The sequence below is a fragment of the Hesperophylax consimilis genome, chromosome 14 (assembly GCF_061612785.1).
Source record: "Hesperophylax consimilis isolate HC1 chromosome 14, BYU_Hcon_1.0, whole genome shotgun sequence".
NCBI lineage: Eukaryota > Metazoa > Arthropoda > Insecta > Trichoptera > Limnephilidae > Hesperophylax > Hesperophylax consimilis.
In genome coordinates, this window is record NC_142849.1 from 20,810,311 (window position 1) to 20,833,187 (window position 22,877).

At 35.5% G+C, this 22,877-nt stretch overlaps 2 protein-coding genes across 3 annotated transcripts in view; both read right to left on the reverse strand.

Moving 5' to 3' along the window:
• Positions 1–1,789, reverse strand: part of LOC149418039 (transmembrane protein 135-like) — a 64,809-nt gene extending 63,020 nt beyond the window's left edge. For both annotated transcript variants that reach the window (XM_089639625.1, XM_089639624.1), the window contains exon 1: positions 1,160–1,789. In XM_089639625.1, the coding sequence (XP_089495751.1) occupies positions 1,160–1,318 (159 nt within the window). In that variant the 5' untranslated portion in view covers positions 1,319–1,789. The remainder of the gene's footprint in view (positions 1–1,159) is intronic.
• A 1,860-nt stretch (positions 1,790–3,649) lies between these two features.
• Positions 3,650–22,877, reverse strand: Hsc70-2 (Heat shock protein 70 cognate 2). The gene is made up of 7 exons (XM_089639626.1): positions 22,465–22,877; positions 7,323–7,562; positions 6,433–7,175; positions 6,170–6,338; positions 5,980–6,081; positions 5,380–5,607; positions 3,650–4,732 (listed from the first exon to the last, which is right to left on the reverse strand). The coding sequence occupies exons 1-7, from the start codon at positions 22,639–22,641 to the stop codon at positions 4,496–4,498; spliced, it is 1,896 nt and encodes a 631-aa protein (XP_089495752.1). The 5' UTR covers positions 22,642–22,877; the 3' UTR covers positions 3,650–4,495.

The window sequence follows — 22,877 nt, forward strand, 5'->3', positions numbered from 1 at the left end:
CCTGCTCCTCATGCAGTGATCTCGCGTACTTAAAGTGAAACTCACTTCAAAGAGATATTGCAGAAACGCCTCTAATTGTATAACTATGATTATGTACAGTATAAATAATCATTTTCCAGTTATAACTTTAAAACAGCGTAAGGTTAGCAACTGTCAATTAAGTACCTAGTTGGCTAAGAATGAATAAAATTGTGCATAATAATTGTAACAACCGATGTTTGACTTTCTCTCCGTGCATTGTCTAAAAAATTTAATTTGCAAATTTATCAAGGTGAATTTTCTGACCCAATGCTCTAACAGCGAAAGACCGGCAAACAACGGAAACCAACGAACCTGCTCCTCATGCAGTGATCTCGCGTACTTAAAGTGAAACTCCCTTCAAAGAGATATTATATTGCAGTAGCGCCTCTATTGTATAACTCTATGATTATGTACAGTATAAATAATCATTTTCCAGTTATAACTTAAAAACAGCGTAAGGTTAGCAACTGTCAATTAAGTACCTAGTTGGCTATACATTATCTACATTGTCTAAAAAATTTAATTTGCTAATTAATCAAGGTGAATTTTCTGATCATGTATTAACCAAAGGTCTGGGGCAATTACAATTCAATATGCAAGTGTTTGCTGACATTGAAATGGAGTTAATTAATACTATAATATTATTCTGAATAGGAAATTCATTGTGCGAAGTTCTTAGGTTACAGAAAACAATGCAGGAGCCATCAAACTAATGGACAAGTTTTAAAAGAGGTATGTAGGTGCACATACATGTATGAATTAAAAGTAAAATATTATAAAATGTTTCTTTAAATGGCTTTGGCCATATTTGGTTGCCAGATCTGAAAACCGAATATAACGTTTCCCCAGCTCCTTCCCCACAATATACCCCAATTGGGGATCCCATTGTCCCACTGATTGAGAGTTGGGAGCAGTTGAGACTCTTTAGAGGTATAAAGATAAAATAATTAAATAACCTCACATAGGAACCTACTTAATAAGTGCCAATTTAGCATGACTGACTTCAATAACTGGTAACATTATTAGAACATTGGCAGACCTAGAAATTAATTGAAACAATAACCAGGGTTACAATGCAGTCAATTGGATCACATAAAATAAAGACGCAGAAACATTCAATCGTTATTTAATAACCTACCACATAAAGAACAGCGTAAAACTTGTAGCTTCCTTTGATAGAATTCCACAGCATTGAACAGGTCCCGTCAACGCATCCGTTGGTCCAGGGATGAATGAGATCACAGCATTCCATCCCCACTGTCGCCTTATCGAATAAAAATTTACTGGCTTCAACCATCTTGAGATGATTTTATACTCTCCCTTTAGAAATGCACTAATTTCCGTAGCAATTCTAGTCCGTTATTTGTCACTGATTACTGCATAAACTCGGGCCACCTTTGCACGGCATTACTCGATATAAAACAGTTAAATTTGCAAACCAAAATGACTATTTTTCTCACAAAATTATTAAATGAATAATATTAATTGGTTTAATAACTCGGTTATAAACCAAACAATCTTATTCTTATCACGACAAAGCTATAAACACTGTGTTACTATGTACTCTATCACAAAACAATCAAGGCGCGAGCAGTTTATTTAATCACAGATTTCCTTCTGAAAGGAAACTTATAGTAATTTATGTAGTCTTATAGTTTGAAATCGTTTTTGTAAACAGAAACTTTACGATCGTAGAAATTTGTATAATTTATCAGGTCTGCGCGACCAGTACACCGGAACACAACAGAAGTTTTCCGATTTCTGTCAAATGAGTTGTCAAACGAGGAATTTATGGTTAGGTGTTGCCATACTTCTGTTCTGTACTCAAAGAAAAATAGCGAGATTTTATTGTGTTTTGTACTCGCAGTTCTTGCTGATAACCTACTATTTTCTTTTTTAAACTCCTTTCCTCGACATATTTGTTCATGTTGCCCGTATATGTTGAGTGCCCAAAAATCACGTTATTGTTATGTTGTTAAATATTCTAGATTTTGTCGCAAGCCGAGCAAATTACCTTCTTCAAATTAAATACCCTGTAATACGTCCAACACCAGTGAAATAGTGGTAATATCAAGCCGCTAGAGGCGCTAGTGCAGCATGTTGACTTTGACATTCTTTTCAATGGCGGCAAATTGAATTTATTTAGTACACGTTTGTGATGTTTTGCGCTTTCTAATTTGTATTTTGATAAATATTGATAAAAATATGAATAATATTGTCCCAAAAAGTAGATCTATGTGAGCAGTTTTCAAGTTGTTTTCAGGATGCCAAAAAACGTTGGTGAAATATAATGTTCTTTAAAAAAAAGTAAGTGGATTATCCCACATCCTGTTTTCATAAATAATAAATGTTGATGTTCATTCAAAATACATTTTCGTAATTATTGATTATATATTATTGATACATAATAAATGTATAATATATTTCTACGTATACATGTTAATATAAAATTGTTTTTTTTTTTTTAAATTTCAAACAATTATATGTATTTTATTATCCAAACCATCAAATACGATTCAATAGATGCTTTAATATGTTTTTATGTGTGAGCAAAAAAAAGCACGAAAGGTTGGATCGGGTGTAGGTTACCTACCTAATTTAATTTTTTTAGATTTACATATATATTTTCATTTATATTTAAAATAATAATTTCATATTTCACGCACAATGCGCACAACTCATGCCGCTAGGAGGCGCTAGGAAAGTTGCCATCAGAATATATGGGAAAAGTTAGAAGTTGGAGGTATTATCAATATTGGTATTTGGCAAAATATAATAAATACCCACCTAATAGTTTGATAGGTACGAGGGATTATTTGCATGATTTGAATGGTCCAGAGATTGGTGCGTTTTTTCTTCAGGAAAAGGTGTTTGCATTTTTATATTCCTCATTATTTTATCATTTTATCCTTATGTTTTTTTTCTTAAAATTTATAGTCAATCGAATTTACATGTTGCCTTCTTTGTCGGTGCTGTCGACTGATCATGTCAATTTCAATTGACCGCAACATACTAAACACAGGGTTCATATTTTAGGTGTTCCTTAGCAACACATTTATGTATTAGTTAATATAATTATAATTATGCTACAATGTTTTACCTTGTTGACCAACCCACCTACACAATAAAGACAAAAATCTAAAACCTATTTCCAAAATAACACAAAAATAAGTACATATTTTGGCCAGAAAAACCATTATTACAATATATAGTTTTGTGATACGGAATATTTGGTTTTATGGCAAAAAGATGTACCTATTTACTTAATTTTCGTATGTTTTGGAAGTAGATTTGAGGTTTTAATTCTTGTAGTGTAGATATGTGTTGGTCAGTAAGGTAAATAATTTTTTCACTTTCATGCTTGATCGACGAATGTTGGGTAAAGATATTTTGAGCATAATCAGGATAAATTTATCATTGTAATACATATTACCTAAACGCGAAACCCTAGCCGTAGAAGTTCCTGGAACCAAAATTTCCATCCAATAACGCCTACTCCATTTAAATTTAAATACACTAAATACTAACAGACACATTCATTCTTTCCACAGTACATACAAATAAATAAAACATTAAAAATTGTTCGTTTTCATAATTTTATTATTTAAAAGTAAAATCCTTATTTCATAAAATACAATCAAAACACATTATTTCCACACTGAAGCGGTTAGTAAAGAAAAATAAATAAAATTTTCTAAACACCCCAAAAATCAGAATCTTAAAAAATTAAGTAACATAATACATAATGCATTTCTATTTCGCTATTTTTATTTAAAAAAAGTTTATCTGGTTATTTGATAATGGTGCAGTAATCAATCCTTCCTTAGGTTATTGTTTTTAACAATATTTAATTGATTCAAATTGAGAAACAAAATGCTTCTGCCACAATAATTTACAAATAATTTTCCAAAAAAATTATGTGAAGCATTGATATAATTACAGCATTAAAATACTTTGAACTTATATCTACAGATGGCAGTGCTGGGCAAACTTTATTCAATCAAGCAAAATTATAACTTTGATTCTACATGTATAAAAATACTTGAAAAGATATGTAGCAAAATGAAGTGCTAGCACAAATGAGTGGTTTGGTCGCAGACAATGTCTACATTCTGGAGCACAGTGTAAACAAAGGTTTCAATCAGTTGCCAACAATATTGTCATGAAGAAGAAAGATAAAAAATACAAAATCAGCAACCTTTAACACAATGCAGGCAAGCAGGTACATTATCTTACATGACAGATAGTCTTATTGAAAGAACAGAAAATTGTGGGTTTAGGTACCTATATACAATTTTGATATTTTATTAAAACCAGGAATCATGAGATAATTATCTCATTTACCGACATTCTGATCAATATACCTCCACGCCTGATTGGGCTCAAATACTTTCAGGTAAGAATGGCAGAGTGTAACTAAAATCCGCAAGCTATAAACTATTAATAATAACAATTGAACTATTCGAGGTTCTGTTTAGTCTACTTCCTCCACGGTAGGTCCTCCAGGGCCACCTTTCCCTCCGGCGGCCCCCCCATGGAGCTTCATCATGGCGGGCTGACAGGCGCCCTGGATCTCCTTCAGCTTGTGTTCATATTCCTCCTTTTCGGCCAGGTTGTTGGCTTCTAGCCAGGCGAGTCCTGCGGTGCAAGTGGAAAGGACTTGGGACTTTTCCTGGTCGGTCAGCTTGCCGGCTGCGGCTCCGTCCACTGCCTGGAGACAGAAAAGGTTTTAATTTTCATGATTTATTGGTGACAGTGATCAATACGAAAGGTCTGCTAATAATGAGGAGAGTGCTATTGAAGATAATCAAGTTGAAAGAGAAAGGAAACAAGAGTTGATTGACTAGATTGTTAGAAAATCATTATAAAAAATATCTTCTCTGCCCTACAGTCTAATAGTGGGCTAGAAAGGGGAGTTTGTGTAATAATGTAATGTAAGAATATTGGATAGGTACAGGCAGTGTATTTTTGTAAAAAATGTGCCATAAATCAAATAAAGCTTTAAAACAAAACCACAATTATTCATTCTCCCTTACTAACAAACATATTTTAAGTTTCACACATGTTTTAAAATATTTTATCAATTGTGTAAAATTTAAAACCCGTTTATTAGTAATGTCAAGTATTTAAGTAACTATGTTAGAATTTCAAAACTATTTCTAGTTTAATAAAATAATTCTCGTCCGGCTAATCTTCTCGATTCTGAGAAAACTTGTGTTTCCATTCGCTTGAAGAATGTGAATATTCTTTTTATAGTTACGTCAAAAATTCAACATTTTTTCAGTATTTTATGTCATTTTGAAAATGTGTCTATGTCTGAAATGTCATACACCACAAAAACACTGGGCAAAGGAATACCTGTTTAGCACTGAAGATGTAAGCCTCCAGTTGGTTTCTGCTGGTGACCCTGTCTTTCTGTTTCTCGTCCTCCTGCTTGTACTTCTCAGCCTCGGCCAACATGCGGTCAATGTCCTCCCGGGACAGGCGGCCCTTGTCGTTGGTGATGGTGATGCGCTCTGACCTTCCGGTGCTGTTGTCCTTGGCCGACACATTGAGGATGCCGTTGGCATCTAGGTCGAAGGTCACCTAGAATCAAAAGAAATTAACCAATATCCAACACATTCATTACTTTTACATCATCCTTTTATCGATATTATATGTACGTACATGAATATTGTCGAAGTTTGACATGACCAAGTTTATCTCTTTCAGCAAAGATGCATATGAATTTGCAAAAAACAACCTCGTCGGTGATGTTTTAGAGAATTTTTTCCTAAAAACATTTTTCACTGTACTGGCAGGGTGTTACAGTCAGGTATCCCTGTAGTAAATAATTTCGTTTGATTTTATAAAGCCATGATATAACGGGCTGAAGACCTAGAACCGACCTTCAATATGCAACCAGTGAACTCTAACACACAGGAGAATTAGAAAGAATGAATAGTTTTGAATATTTACTTCAATTTTGGGTACACCTCTTGGCGCAGGCGGGATCTGGGTAAGGTTGAAGGTTCCGAGAAGATTATTGTCCTTCGTCATGGCTCTTTCTCCTTCAAAGACCTGGTGAAACAGAAACCATTAATATACTGTCCAACTGATTACTGCGATAGGTAATAAATGAACAGCTGATGATATTGGTGATATTTACCTGGATTGTGACGGCGGGTTGGTTGTCAGAGTAGGTGGTGAACGTCTGCTGCTGCTTGGTGGGGATTCTGGAGTTCCTCTCAACCAGTTTAGTCATCACTCCTCCGGCAGTCTCAATGCCGAGGGACAATGGCGCAACATCGACAAGAAGGACATCTTGAATTTGGGAGCTAGAAATTCAAATTAATCGAATTTATTTTTAAGATACCGAACATGGATCATTCAACGAAGTCGTTGTATTCATTTATTTAAAATTTTCTGTACCTGGTGTCTCCGCTGAGGATAGCTCCTTGAACAGCTGCTCCGTATGCCACAGCCTCATCAGGGTTGATGGAGAGATTCAGAGCCTTTCCACCGAAGAAGTCTTGCAGCATCTTCTGCACCTTTGGGATCCTGGTGGAGCCTCCAACCAGAACTACCTCATTGATTGCCTTCTTGTCTAGCTTTGCGTCGTTCAGAGCCCTCTCTACGGGGATGAGGGTTGATCGGAACATGTCCATGCACATCTCTTCAAACCTGGCCCTGCTGATCTTGGAATAGAAGTCAATGCCTTCGTGAAGGGCGTCGATTTCCAGACTAGCTTCAGTGCTGGACGATAAGGTCCTCTTCGCTCTTTCGCAAGCTGTCCTCAGGCGACGCAACGCTCTGGCATTTCCCTTGATGTCTTTCTTGTGCTTGCGCAAGAACTCTTCAGTGAAGTGTGTAAGGAGACGGTTATCAAAATCTTCTCCCCCCAAGTGAGTATCTCCGGCTGTGGACTTGACCTCGAACAAAGATCCATCGCCGATGCCCAGGATAGAAACGTCGAAGGTTCCGCCTCCCAGATCGAAGATTAGAATGTTCTGGTCTCCCTTGAGGTTCTTGTCAAGTCCGTAAGCCAGGGCCGCGGCTGTGGGCTCGTTGATGATACGAAGGACGTTCAGTCCCGCGATGGCTCCAGCGTCCTTGGTGGCTTGGCGCTGGGAGTCGTTGAAGTAGGCTGGGACTGTAATTACGGCATCGGTTACCTGCACAAAGTTTAAACACGAATTACGCACAATGAACTTAATTGGTATTTGGGGGTAAGTACATTTTGATCACTCTGTTTCTCCAGAGGATTTTAGGAAGAGATCTCTGATTGGTTGATTTAGGTGGAAATGGCTGCAAGATGTTACCTTTCCGCCAAGATAGGTCTCCGCCACCTCGCGCATCTTGGTGAGCACCATGGAGCTGATCTCCTCTGGCGCGAAGGTCTTGCGCTCGCCCTTGTACTCCACCTGGATCTTGGGCTTGCCGCCATCACTGACTACGCCGAAGGGCCAGTGCTTCATATCTTCCTGGATCTTGGGGTCATCGAACTTACGTCCGATCAGCCGCTTGGCGTCGAACACCGTATTACGGGGGTTCATCGCCACCTGGAAACCAAAAATATATATTTTTTGACCTTATGAGTACAATGATACAAATTAATAGTATAATCAGCTTCTCCACGATGATATTAAATTAATATTGAAGCAATAACAAGAAAATAAAACCAGGTAAATGTGAGAGTCGGATACGGGTATCGCCGCCCCGGGAACCATATATTTGATAACCAACACCTAAGTGGTTCGAATGTTTGGTGACTTATCAGGCGTTCCCGGGTTCATTGGGGTAAGGTTTGTCCAGGTCTTGGCAGCGGATGTGACTGCCCATCAACTGCACGTTGGGCCTGATCGGAAGAGGCCGGTCCATTTGAACTCTCTAGCCGGACTCATCTTCTCTTCACTTGACCCATCATCGCCTTGCACCGAAGTGGGAAGAATGGATTTATACGCCCGACACTCCTGGACACACGGAACCCCTAGATTCCTACCCCTCATCCCCTTTTCATTCTCAGAACTTTCTCCCTTTCCTTTCCTTAAAAATACCCTGCACACAGCATCCTCAAAGATGACACAGGCCTTAAGGGAAATATTTTTTTTCGCAGGGTCTCCTGTGTGGAGATGATTTTTTAGAAATCTTCCGCTCTTGGTAGGTCTACCCTTATCAGTTATCGATTAGAGCACCAACCTTCACGCAGGACCGGCGATTTTTGCGATTTCGTAAGTGCATTCTATTTTTTTTTTAATTAATACCGTACGGTATTCAATCCAATGCGATTTCGTAAGTACATTCTATTTTTTTAAATTAATACCATACGGTATTCAATCCAATGCAGCTGTGTTGTACGCGTGTTGGATTTTTTGTGTATTTACATTTTATTTATCAAATTTATTAAAAAATCTTATTACATAGTTCATGGCCAAGTTAATTGTTCACACGAGGACTGGTCCAGAAATGTTAGATTCCCACGCACAAATCTCCACAATATGACTACAAATATAGAGAACACTCCCGCCGCTGACGATATCACAGTGAGTCACAGCATTAAATTAGGACTATAAGTAAAACTGTTATAGAACTTTAATTTGTGTAGTACGATGTGGGTGGAGATTGTATGGATGGCCGATTCAAAACAATTCCTTATGTCAGTCGAAGACCGAAAATAATATCGTGTAATTGAACGACGGCGGTGCTTTTCAAGTTACCTTTGAATTGTAATTTTAGTTTTATATTTGAGTTTATACCAGAAATTCGTACATAAATTGGTTCATGAACTATTAAATGGCAATGGGAAAATGTGTTGCTAAAGGTTTAGTTCACATTATTTGGACTTGGGTAATTTTGGATTCGAGGGAAGTGGACCTGCCGTTCTCAGCGGAAGAACAAACTTCAAAAAAGAAGAAGAATATAATCAGCGTAACAAGGGGTCAATGTTGTAGCTGTACCAACATACCTACGACGATTTTTGTAAGGTCTCTCAAATTTTGCAGCACTAAGATTCGCAATGCTCAAATTATGAAATTGATAACTTTATACTACAATGGAATATTTTTTACCAACCCATTTAAAATTTTAAAAATGTTTACATAATTTTGTACGCGATGGCAGTCGAACCTGCAACCTTTTCTTTACCAGATTCACTGTGATCACGTCAACACGGAGGCCATTCATGTAATAATATGTAATGTTTTGCATTTTTATGCACAAATATAAATTCTTATGATTGATAGGTTACCCAGTACATTATCTGTGTTTAAGTCAATTTAATTAGGTACTGCTTTTAAAACATGCCAATTATTAGCACGGTCGATGTATAAATCTCCCCATTTGTTTCAACCATAAAAAAAGTAAGTACCTATATCTATACATCAAACTAACGACTTTGCGTTCTTGGCATGAAAATTTAGAATGACATAATAATTATTATGATATCTTTAATTGTCCAGAAATACAATGATCACTGTAATGAAAGAACCTCACAGATATCACTGTCTACAGGATCTATGTGTCTACAAACGATTTAATTCAGTCTCGTGGAATTTAATTTTCTTTTCTCGTTCACCATAATTTTGAGTATTCCGACATCAGTTTTCACATTTCAGTTTTGCTTAGATCTCCAGAGTGGCCTCCTCTGAGTTGAGCGCTGGAATAAATCACTGCTGGTTTCTGAGGCTATTTTGGTGTTCGTATTGGGAACATATACCAGGCCCGGATTTACTATGGAAATGAGATGCCCCATTTTCATTCAGGCCACGAAGAACAGTACACGCGGTGAAGGTGCCCAGGCACAAAAAGCTGATTTCTCAATATCTATCAACTGAGAAAGTTACTATCAATTTAAGGACGCAGAAGTAAAAAAATCAAAAGATTTTGAATATCCCAGTGCAGTACCTACCTAACCTTTCTAATGCCCGTTTTGATATTTTTGTCGGTATAACTGCCACTAATTGGGATCGAGAAATGTTTTCCCCATATTATCTAGAATTAAAAAAATATCGAATAACTTTGGCATAGATCAATCAACATCTATTATGTCAATTTTCTTACTAAATTTGATGTTTATTTTATAATATATATTTTTTTCCAAACACAGCGTATAAGACGAATTGAGAAAGAATGGAGATGAAAGAAAATAACGGTAGTTACCTACATACAAACTAACTACACCTGAATAAAGCAATGACAAATTGCACAAAAAAGAAGAAAAAGATAACAAAACAAATCTCAGATATTATTTCAAATCATCGGAAAGGTAATTATTTCATATAAAGATTTTGATGGAATACCTACATGGTTTTTAAGCAATATCATAAGTTTTTTAATTTTATTTTTAGATGTAGGTACACATACTTGTATAGTTATTACAGCTTTGTTGGGTAATTCTTATGTGCAACATCTGTTTCAACCTTCGACGGGACTAACAAACTGTGGCTTGTAGACGCAAATTTTGATAGATACGTAAGCATTACTTTGTAAATATACCCGATTTAAGTACAAACTTATTTTTTTATGTAAAAAATAAGTTTGTACTTATTATGTCCTTCATGAATTAGCCCAGGGCCAGAGTAATAATGTAAATCCGGTCCTGCCACCAGAACACCAACTACATCCAATATTATATCTTCTGACATCAGAAGCAGCCAGCAGGAGGGACGTTGGCCAAACTCTTCCGCTGCCATGTTCTATGTACCACGGCATCCGTGGTACATAGAACCGCAAGAATTCGCGTGGGTCGAGTCGCGGTAAAAATATTATGTTTCGTTCTACTGTAGGTATACGGCCGAGCAAAAATAATCTGAGTTGTGATTCTGTTTCCACCTAAGAAATTAAAAGTATTTTCAGCAGATTTATCGATTTCATAACCGAGAAATAAAAATGTATTCAGTAACGATTTCAGATTTTCAAGACAGGTTTTAATCAGATATACGAGAATGTAGGTACCCACATTTCATTGAGAGCGAAAACTCGTGTACCTAAACGAGACGCGAGATTGTAAAAAACCGATGTAGTAATATAATATTTGCTGAATTCTTTGGATCAGAAATCTGCAAAGCGTAGATAAAACAAGTGTTAAATGTGTTATCTGTGTTAACAAGTGTTATCTATGGCTTCGGACAATGTGACTGACTCAATGTATCTTGACTGTTAATTTAATGCATATTTGATCGATGAACCTTATATACAACCAATATTTCGAAGTATTGAGATATCGATACAGTTATTTTTCACGAGTTGCTGTTCAAAATGGTCAAAATTGCTTAAATCGTTTATCGATTACATTCCCGACAGTCTGAGTGAGAGATGCCATCACAGCATTGCAGACTACCCTTCCATATACGGTCCAGCAGTGACCATGTGTTCCAACTTTGAAAGCAGGCCGCTAAATCAGTGGTTCTACTTTCCACATCGAATTTGCCACGAGCTACCACAGTATCGTGCCCCATACAAGGCAATGTTACGCCTCTGGTGCCTTGTATGGAAGGAGATCGATTATAATGTTACGTGATTCACAATGAGATGTAATCTGTACCCGAGGAACGCTGTCATTGGATTAGTGATGAAGGTGTTAGATCAATAACCAGATGGCGTTTGGTTCATTTTTATTGGCGATACATTTTTGCGATGTTATTAAGGGTTTCAATTTCATGCTCAGTATGATTCATGCACCAGGAAAAAAACATGATGAATAAACACTACATGTGTGGGGCTATCAACATTGTCATCTCTTTCATATCCCGATACGACTCCTATTGGAGATTAGCCCACATCATAAACACCTAAACTCTTGACTGCACTCTGCATCACGAAATAGAGAATTTGTATCGAAACATTTGGACCACTCTCGTAGTACACTGGTTTCTAAAAAAAATCCTTCGATGCATTCCGTACCCAACATTAAAGATATTACTTGCAGATGAAAATTTGTTTATGGATACATTTTAACTACTAGGTAAGATAACAATTTTATTAAAAAAAATTCCGTACACCCATGTTCCAGTTGTGTTTTTTTTATATTGACAGTCATTTCCAGTTTTTGAATACCTTTTCATAACCTTCATTTTTATTACTCGGCCCTCACAGGAATTTGGTTCATTCTTTATCGCTTTGGTAATTGTTTGTGCTTTTACTCCTACTGAAACATCCATAAAATTATATTTAATATGCATATTGTGAAACTTTATGCTAGAAGTTATTCATTATGATAAGCTTATTTAAATCTACGTAGTAGTATTCTAGATAACTGGGTAGCCATGTAGAATATTATTTTTTTGTGCAATATTTTTAGTCTTGTCTAAAACATACCATTCTTTAACAGTGGGTGTTGTCTTTGGTGCTCGCAGCCCATACAGACACTTACTAAGCCAAGCCTTTTTATTGTCGTCAGTCGCGACACAAACTAGAAATAAACTAGAAACTGGCAGTTAAAATAATTAGAGCGTGAACTCGTAATGTCATTTGTGAAATGGGAGAGCTGGAAACAAACTCGGAAAATTATCCTGTATTTCTCTGAGATGAAGTATCACACAATTTCTCAGGATGTACATAAATAAGCTCTGTCAAACATTTGTAGAATGAATCAGAAGAAAATACTACCTTTCTCTATGCCTGTAATTTAAAATCAGACATGCATTCTGCATAATGTTGGTTGCAATTTAAATTACGAGTACAAATCTGTGCGACCAAAACGACCAAAAGTTCTACCTCGAGTTTTTCCAGGGCCACCATTTAGTAAATGTCGATGTAAAATCACCAGATAGCAGTTCAAACAATGACGACAGTATACAGTAGGTATAGAGTAAGAACATTCCGTTATCCATATTACATAGATCCAATGTGTACCTACATTCTGGTTTACCGCAGGGTTTTATTACAATCTTATCACTTATATACTAAATTCATTTATTAAATTTATTTGCTTTATAAGAATGGATTTCATATTATCACAGGAAAATGAACTTTTCACGGAAATATTATGAAACGAGTCTAGACTTTGACATACACATTACGAGACCGCGATTGTTTCTGAGGTGATGAATAACACGATGCTACAACTTGCCAACTGTCGATTTGGACAATGACAAGCCCAATCAACAAAATTTGGAGGTAGAAATATGTACATTCTGGAGATTAATTAAGGTGCCGGTACGGAATCATCAACAAAGGTTGGAAGCTCTTGAAAATACATTTCAAAACCGTGTATCTAAATTCACTCTGAAAGCGATAATGTGCCAGAAATGTGGCTATAGAAAAATTTGGTGATACTATGAATATCACGAATAGATACCTAAATTACCAGGCACAGATAAACCTGTGCTAAGGAAACCGAAGTCAGGAGTGCTCAAGATTTCTTCACAGACGCACTATAAATAAATAATGTGTCGAAATTGATCTCAAAAGTAAGAAAATATGAGAAATACGGATTTAAAGAGGATTACTGAAATTACTAGGATCAGAAAGGGTCAACAGGTGGAAAGAGAATTCAACAAACAATGATATAACTACCAAGCAAGTTAAGTTTGGCTGCATAATTTGATTTAACAATTCCAAATTGATCTAGAAAGGAAAGTGGAAGTTCAAAGAAGTATAGAGCGTAGGAGAATTTCTGGCGTAATACCATTTTTGTCAGTGGTCACAAGATATTCAAGGTACTCGTACGTAGAGACCATGAGTTCATGTGGGCTGAGAAGTTCGGCTGGCTGGTAGCTAGTATTCTCATTAGATGTCTAGGCCCCCCGTAGAAAAATAAGTAAATACGTTGATTATAAAGCTAATGGTTTGCTGAAATTAATACTAAAAAAACATACAGAACTCCCGTATGTTTGATGTCCAAATAATGTAGGTCACCAAATAGTATGTCTGATGACATATTTATTCAGAAACGTCTTTGGATTTAAAATATATATATATTCAAGGAAATGGTGCATAAAATGTTATATTAAGTAAAGATGTGCTATAAATACTGACAAGATTTTATTGATTATTGTAGAATAACATACTTTACATCAGCCACAGGAATTTGTATCAAATTTCGTGGATTTTAAAAGCTTTTACTTTGAAGATAAAAATAAATGCTTTCCTCCGCCCTATTTCAATGACTTCTCCGAGAAAAATTACCATTTAGGATGTATAATAGAATATATATTACATATTACGTGTATGTCACAACACTTTCTTTAAAATTTTACTTCCCGGAGACAGTGGAAATGTGGCATATTTTTTAGTGTTATTAAGGAATTGGGAAAAGGAAGATAAAGATTCTGACTATGGAGATTGATAGCTAAGATCATGTCAATCAATATATCATTTCTGAATGACGGTCTCTTCCCGGTGTAGGCATAGTTTTCACAAATAAAAAAATATCTAATACCATGAACTTCTCTGGATTTTGAATCCGAGAGCCCTAGACAATACAAAATCCCATTATTCCGCTAAAGGGCTCGTCGCATTTATTACTAATTTTGTTTCTTGATTAGTTTCTTCCTTCGCCAATAGATGAATAATGTCTAAGGGTATTCGTGAGTAGGTATTTTATACTATCTTCAAGCACGCGATGATGAATTGTGGTAGAAATTTGGACGGAACACTTGTAAGCAGAGGCGGATTTGCCCTTAGGCCTATATAGGCCCGGGCCTAGGGCGGCCAGATATTAGGGGAGGCCAATCGTGACAAAAAAGTCACAGATGATAACAATAAATTACTTCCTAAGTACCTAAATATTCTACGTACGAAATAGCGATATACGTACGAATGGCAGGAAAATTAAAACGGTTTTGACCCTAGGAACTTACTGAAAAGTTTGGATACTCTTTGTCAATATGATGGGTACTGAGAAAGGGGCGGCTACATGGTCTGGGGCCTAGGGCGGCCAAGACTGCAAATCCGCCTCTGCTTGTAAGTTCGAAGTATTGTGAAATCGATATTGAATATCAATAAATTAACCAGCTAAAGTTAATTGCGTGCAAGATGTTAGTAATATCTCAGGCTGTAAAAAGGAGAAATTCGCATAACCCGTGATCCCACCCCTTCATCATTCTACTCCTCCTTTCATTTTGTTGGCAACAACTGCGCCAATGTAATAAAACTATGACTTGAAAATTATTCATTCGGGGCCATGAAATGATTTTTTGTACTATTGGATTTATTTTAATAGCTCTATTACCTATGTATGAACTACGAACCATTGCATAAATGAAAAGTGTTTAATATGAATTGCTCATTTATTTGGGAAAATGTTTGCCCATTTGCCCAAAACAGTTTTAGGAAAGCTTGTCAAAAAAGTGATCATTCATTGTCAAGAATAAAGAGGTAAAGTAAACATATAGGTTGTGGCGGTACTATAAATATAAGAAACGGGAAAACCCCTTTCGAACATTCCCTATCTGTAGAACATGGTTTCGTAAGGAATGTACATTTGAATGCAATGGAAAATGGAACAGGATTTAAAAATAATTGTTATGAGTGAAAAACAGTGATTCTATCGTTCTAGGATTGCAATTCTAAATAATTACTTATCTCGAATTAAACACTGCTCATATGCATAGCTCCGTGGGTTCAGGTCTGATAGCTGCATTTTCCAGATGTCCGGTAGACGGCGATGTTTACAGAAACATGCGATATAAAAAGACGAGAAACGAATAAGTACTTACCACATTCCTGTTTAAATCAATCCGTTGCATAGTTTGGAAGAGTTGTTTTCTTTATTTCGACTCCAGACAGTTAAGTAAGCCGACAGATGATATGGGTCGACGAGTTTCAAAATACATACAAATTTTAAAAAATCCAGCAAATTAATTATTAAACCAAAAAGTTTTGTTTGACATAAACGAGATGGGAAAGAAAGTCTTTCAGAAGATTTTTAAAATTCGAGAAAACATCACTTTTGGAAAACGTCCAGAAAAATAGATATTTTCAAAAATAGAAATGATTTCATTCAATTTCAAACCAAAAGTTTTTAAATGTTTACAAACAAACTAAAAATGATGTATACACTTTTGTAAAAATTACACGAATAAATCTTCTTATGCAACTAATGTGTATCGTTTTGGTACATTGTTTATGGTTCTTTTGTAAAATTCCATGTTAATGTTAATGTCAATATTTATATTTTAAAATGCAATGACATCCATTGCATTTTATAATAAATAACATTGTCCAATGTCCGATGCAACAAAGTTTGACAATGCCTTCAAAATGCGTCGCCACAAATCCGGCATTTGTAACAATATGACTATCTGAAAAAAATTATATCTATTTGCATGTTCCACTAAAAACTCTCGAACGGCGAGTTATCCTGATATTTCTAGGTCAAAGGAAACACTAGATTGTGTAGGTACAACGTTAGTTCGAACAAGAGCTATATGGAGTCTTGAAATATTAATTCTTTTATTAAAAAAAGACAGTACACCATACAATTTTCTCCACATTTTTCAACAGAAAAATAGAGTTCCATTTTTTTAAGCAAGGGCGAATTCGGCTAGTAACTACTAGTATCATAAAACGCATATTCTTATGAATCATTTGTCCACAAATCATATCAATATTAGGTACATTTTAACAATATTAATATTATCAACAGTTCAACCAAGGTGTACCTAAACGCACAGATGCGGCCCAATACACCCATTGCATTGTAATCGAAATAGACGAAATGGTTTCCAATCAAACAACGTCACGGATAATTGCCCGCAAAAGTGCACAAATCAAAACCGCATGCGCGTATGCACAAAAATATACATTTATATGTATATTATGGTTCTTTGATAACTCAACACAGTGACAATTCAACACACTTAAAAAGTGATATGAAGTCATTAGAAACGATGATTTTTTTTTAACCTAACCTAACCTAACCTACTTAACCCAGTTAATAAAGTTTTTGTTTCATCACTTTCCATGACTTTATATACCTAACGTGATGAAAGATGTGATTAATTATCATTGTGATGATTTATCCGGCCACCGTATATTATAGTTTCATTTATTTACCATTTCAGATCCTATATTAATTACGGTTCCATGATAACTCAACACACCTTTAAAAAGTGATATAAAGTCATTAGAAACGATGAAAAAAAAATTAAACCTAACCTAACCTAAACTACATAACCCAGTTAATATTTTTTTGTTTCATCACTTTCCATGACTTTATATAACTTTTTAAAGATGTGATGAATTATCATTGTGATGATTTATCCGGTCACCATTAATTACAGCATTGGTATTTTGCCATTACCTACTTATTAATTATTTTTTTTCTATAGATGCAACTGTTATTATTTTTCAACTTTTTAAATACATCTCTTTTATATTATTAGTATATACCTACCTTACGAGTAAATTATATTTTTCCTGTTTTCCTGTTTTCAGTTTGACTGGTTTGCAACAAACATGAATAATTGTATACGAGTATACAATGTACATACTTACTTAATATTTGAAGCTTTGTTTTATTTAAAATATCAGGTGTTGATTTGAAGTTAATTATAGTGTTATTATTTGATTTGAAAATATATTTTTACCACTTAATCATAAAACATCAACTTTTCTCTACTTTTATAAATATAATGTATATGTATCATATTTTTTAAATGATAGTAAAAACCATATCAAAATCCGTTGCGTAGTTTAGAAGAACTAAGCGCACACACAGACAGACGCGGATAGCGACTTTATTTTATACTATTTAGAGATTAGAGATGCTACTATCCATGTATCCTGTTTACATACAGAAATTGTCAATTTTCCTTGTAAAAGCCCGATAGGGCGTTAGTGAATAATAAATAAATAGGTACCATATAAAGATACCATCTCAATAGAAGATCAAGCATGTCGAATAATAGAAATACGTTTTAATTGAAAAACGATCGATTTGCGGAATATTCGAAATATGAGAAAATCCGTCTTCCCGTTCCAGTTTAATCCAAGCTATGTATGACAATTGCATTAACAAGTAGGTACCAAATTGTGTATGAGAATTGAATTTGCTAGTAGCTACCGAATTATGTGTGAGAATTGAATTTATAAGTAGATACAAAATTATGTATGAGAATTGCATTTACAAGTAGGTAACAAATTATGTATGAGAATTGCATTTACTAGTAGGTAGGTACCAAATTATGTATTAGAATTGTATTTACAAGTAGGTACCGAATTATGTATGAGAATTGCATTTACAAGTAGGTACCTAATTATGTATGAGAATTGCATTTACTAGTAGCTACCAAATTATGTATGAGAATTGCATTTTCAAGTAGGTATCAAATTATGTATGAGAATTGCATTTACAAGTAGGTAACAAATTATGTATGAGAATTGCATTTACTAGTAGGTAGGCACCAAATTATGTATGAGAATATTATTTACAAGTAGGTACCAAATTATGTATGAGAATTGCATTAACAAGTAGGTACCAAATTATGCATGAGAATTGCATTTACAAGTAGGTACCAAATTATGTATGAGAATTGCATTTTCAAGTAGGTACCAAATTAATTGCGATTTGACTGACACCTAAAATAATATGTGAGCACCGACAGTTCGGCAGCAATATTTAGCGGTTTATAGATTCCGCAAAAAAAGGTTTAATTTTCTGTTGCCACGCAGAAACCATAATCTAGCAGCATAATATGAGCACCGGTATGTTAAGGTTAAGGTCATTAATATCCGTTCGCCGCTCATTTAATTTCTTAAAATATTAACTCAACACGGAAGTTGATATAAAATATTTCCCTCAGAGCCTATGCCTTTGGAAATGCAGTGTGGGGGGTTTTTTGATGAAAGGAAGTAGTGAGCCTGATGGATCTTGAATAAAACTTATGAAAGAGTCACAGACACATCTCATGTTTCTACGACTTTAAAGTTCAACGGATATAACTTGTAATGTGTATTCCCAGGCAGAGTCATACGGCATTCCAATGGAACGTATGTCATATATTGCTTGGTACAATATGGTAAAGGGACCTTTACAATAGGAAATACTATATCAAAAAAGTATTTATTTGAATAGATCTAAATCCAAGATAATAGATAACCATCCAAGTATTACCACCAATATAATGGTAATATTTTCCAAAAGCCTATTTCGAAAAAAATAATAATTGCAATATGCTAACAACTGCCAAATACCAGAAATCGGGTTTTTCCTGCTTGTTTCAAGATACAGCATGTTTCCACTAACGGACTACGTGATGCTTTTACGACGACGATCGTAAAGTGCCGTATTTTATTTAATAAGATCATTAAAATGAAAACCGATGACTGCATAGTGCATGCTTTCAGGCAATGCTCGCCGTCAAGGGCAATCGCAATGATAGATCTGATGGAACATCTCCCTCTTCCTCATAACTTGTCCGATAAGAGGAAGTATATAGCATAAGTCAGAACTTATTCAACGACGTAGAAGTTCTGCTTTTTTCAGGAGAATATTAAATAATATTTTTAAAAATCCAAAATTAGCGACTGTCCAATTCTACAGTCAAACATCGACATAAGCAATCGGAGAGTTCCTCAACTACAGGGTTTTCCAATAAGAGGTATTATTTTGATATTCAATCGTAAAAGATCAATGATTTCGTTGCTTGTGTGGCACGTAGCGCCATCTTGTTGAAATTAAACGTTTTCCAAATCAATATCATTCAATTCCGGCCATTAAAAAAAATTAATCATCTCTCGATAGAGCAATCCATTCACTGTAACTGTTGCTCCAGCCTCATTTTCGAAAAAGTAAGGTCCAATGACTCCGCCGGACCATAAACCGCACCGAACAGTCACACGTTGAGGATAAAGAGGCTTTTTAACAATAATTCTTGGGTTTTCCAAACCCCAGATGCGACAATTTTGCTTGTTGACGAAGCCACCGAGGTGGAAATGGGCCTCATCACTCAAGATGATTTGTATTTGATTCACTCAAGTGAATTTTAATAATTTCAATGCGATGTTGAAGCGTGTATCGTTCCATTTTTATTAATGGCGTAGATTCTACTAGTAAAATGTAAAAAAATGACAGCTTCAAAAGTAACATCTACCGATATAGCGGGCTATTCAAAATAACACCTCTTATTGGAAAATCCTGTACTTGCTGATAAATGTAAGACGCTAATGCTACGTATAAACAGGTTTCCTTTCCAGTAATTCATGTCTCGACTTGCAGAAAATTTGTCCTGTTTATACGCACCATAAGGCAGTCCGCAGATGAGAGACTTTAGTTGCGGCAACTATTCGTCGCAGTCGGCATCTTCAAATTGAGTGGGCACACGAGAGATTTTAGTTGTGGCAACTATTTTGTAATTCAAATACAAAACAATAAAATATCACTTATATATAGATAGTAAGTTGAATTCGGAAAAGTCTACGAAGACTTTAGACCAGCCACGACTAAAGTCTCTCGTGTGGGCACCTCCATGGCAACTCCATACACCGTAATGGATTTTTATGCCCGCAACTAAGGTTTATCGTCTGCGCGGGCTCAAACTTTATGTCGAAACAAGACCCCGTTATCGTTTGACCAAGCTACAGAAAACTAAATCTTGGTGAAAGTCAACGAAATTAGGGATCTCGGAGTTATGTTTAACATACAATTAAATTTTGTAAACCACATACAACAAATAACTAACACAGATACGAAAACATTGGAATAAAAGACATCGATTCGTTGGAAGTTTATTTGTCATAATTTGTCGCAGCTTATTTGAATACAATTCAAACGTGTGTTTCTATAACCATACTAACTTATACCCATACTAACTTCTATCTAAGAAATATTGAACGGGTGCAGAGCAAACATAAACGTTTTACCGAACTACGTTCAATACATTACAGGTCCATGTACCCAACTATATAATATATTCTTACTAAATACTAAATACTAAAATGAACACCGTACAGGGTATAGAAGAAAAATTACTCACTCTGAACTAGACTTGTGAACTTCTGCGCCTAATCAACTCGTCAAAATGTATATATACTTCTGCAAAAATTATTCAGGCACTAACTACCACATACATGCATATATTTCTCGACATATTTAATCTAAGTTTAAATGTAAAAAGTAGAACTCTTTTTCTTTCTTTTTATCATGCACTATTTTATTCATTATGTGTAATTATATTCTAAGATACTCTCAGTATCGCCTTGGTGTAAGACCACCATTCAGAATTGAAACATTACTTGAAATGGCTTTAGTTTGGTGACCAGATTTGAATGGCTAGGTACTTCCCAATATCCTTTTCCCCTCCCCAAGATATGAATAACCAGGTACTACTCCACCTTCCTCATCCCCATCTCCTTTCCCTCCCCCCAAACACCCCAATAGGGGATGCCATAGTCTCACTGGCTCCATAAATTTGGAAGCAGTTGGCACTCTTGTGTGGAATACACATAAAAAAATGCATTTGCACACTTTGTATTATGTATATTTTTTACGAGATCTGAAACATAAAAACTTTAAATAAACCTATTTTGTATCGTGTTAATTTTTTGTATCTACAATATATTTAGTACACGTAAAAATCATATAAAAAGCCCAAAAATGCTAATTAATAAATAAATAAATTGTGCTAGTTGTGAGGGGGAGCAAGAAAAAGTTTGAGAACCTGCCAATTCAAATCCGCTCACGCAAACACATCTAAACCCATTTTCCGTCAGTACAGGCAGCGAGGCAGCGAGGCAGCGTGCATTATCATTTGTGGTTACTGCTTCTACGAATGTTGCATTATACTCATTGAAATACCTACATTGTTATATCGATGCATATATTCTGTACGTTCGCTCAGTAAGTGGTATTGCAATGTTGCATCATTACGGTAAATAAACAAAAGATAAAATAATCAATCATTGTTTGTACAGTAAATTATTCAAACAAATGCCGGCGTTTTTTTACTTAGGTACATATTAACGCGTTCACTTTCGTTTGCTTGCGTTCTTATGTATTATTATTTTGGTGGAATTATCGCATCCCCAATTTGGGAAGAGTTCCGAGGCTGTAGAAAGTGGATATAGGAAGAACATGGAGAGAGGATGTTTGGGAAGAATTTGAATATTCAGATTTGGTCACTAAACAAAGCTAAAACAATTACAAGCAAAGTTTCGGCACTGAGAATATCTTAATCTTATGCTCCGTATACATTTGCGAGCCGAAACGCGATCCGAACCTCGAATTATGGGAAAGGAACAAAGCAACAGCAAGCGGCGATTCGTGCCATCTGCTGTTGCTTCTTTTCTTTGACATAATTTGAGGCTCGACTCGCGTTTCGGCTCGCAAATGTATTCGCGCCATTACACCCCTGGAACGAAGGGCTAGGTGAAGTATTAGTTCCTTCAATATTTTCATTTATTTAATTCTGTGTGTAAACAAACTATTACATTTTGTTGACATTTCCAAGAAGAGCGCACCTCTATCTAATGTACATTTATTCATTTTAATGGAGACGTAAGCAAAAAATAATTGAGAATTACCTGATTTTTGGCTGCATCTCCAATGAGCCTCTCGGTATCCGTAAAAGCGACATAGCTGGGCGTAGTTCTATTTCCCTGATCATTGGCAATGATCTCCACCTTTCCATGTTGCCACACTCCGACACAGGAATAAGTGGTGCCAAGATCAATTCCAACGGCTGGAATTTTCTTTGCCATCTTACTGCTATTTATTTAAAAATTACAAGGAAAAGCCACGAAATTACAATAAAAATGACACTTCTATATTTTTTATCGAACTTCTGTTATTCCGAAATAGAAAATTTTGCGGATTTCAAAAATTTATTCCAAATAGGAGCGTGTGCACTCTGTAAAGTTAAAGTAGGTACTGAAAACTGGAATTTAAAAATAATTTAGTAAGTAAGAAAAGCTTCTGAACAAGTCGCGCTCTGTCG

Bases quoted from the DNA above. Each gene is read 5' to 3' on its own strand.
- Hsc70-2 (XM_089639626.1), bottom strand. From the start codon at position 22,641: ATGGCAAAGAAAATTCCAGCCGTTGGAATTGATCTTGGCACCACTTAT. The intron at 5,608-5,979 runs GTAAATATTCAA...TTTTGATTCTAG, and splicing joins GAGGTGTACCCAAAATTGAA to GTGACCTTCGACCTAGATGC. The intron at 4,733-5,379 runs GTATTCCTTTGC...TTCTGTCTCCAG, and splicing joins ACATCTTCAGTGCTAAACAG to GCAGTGGACGGAGCCGCAGC.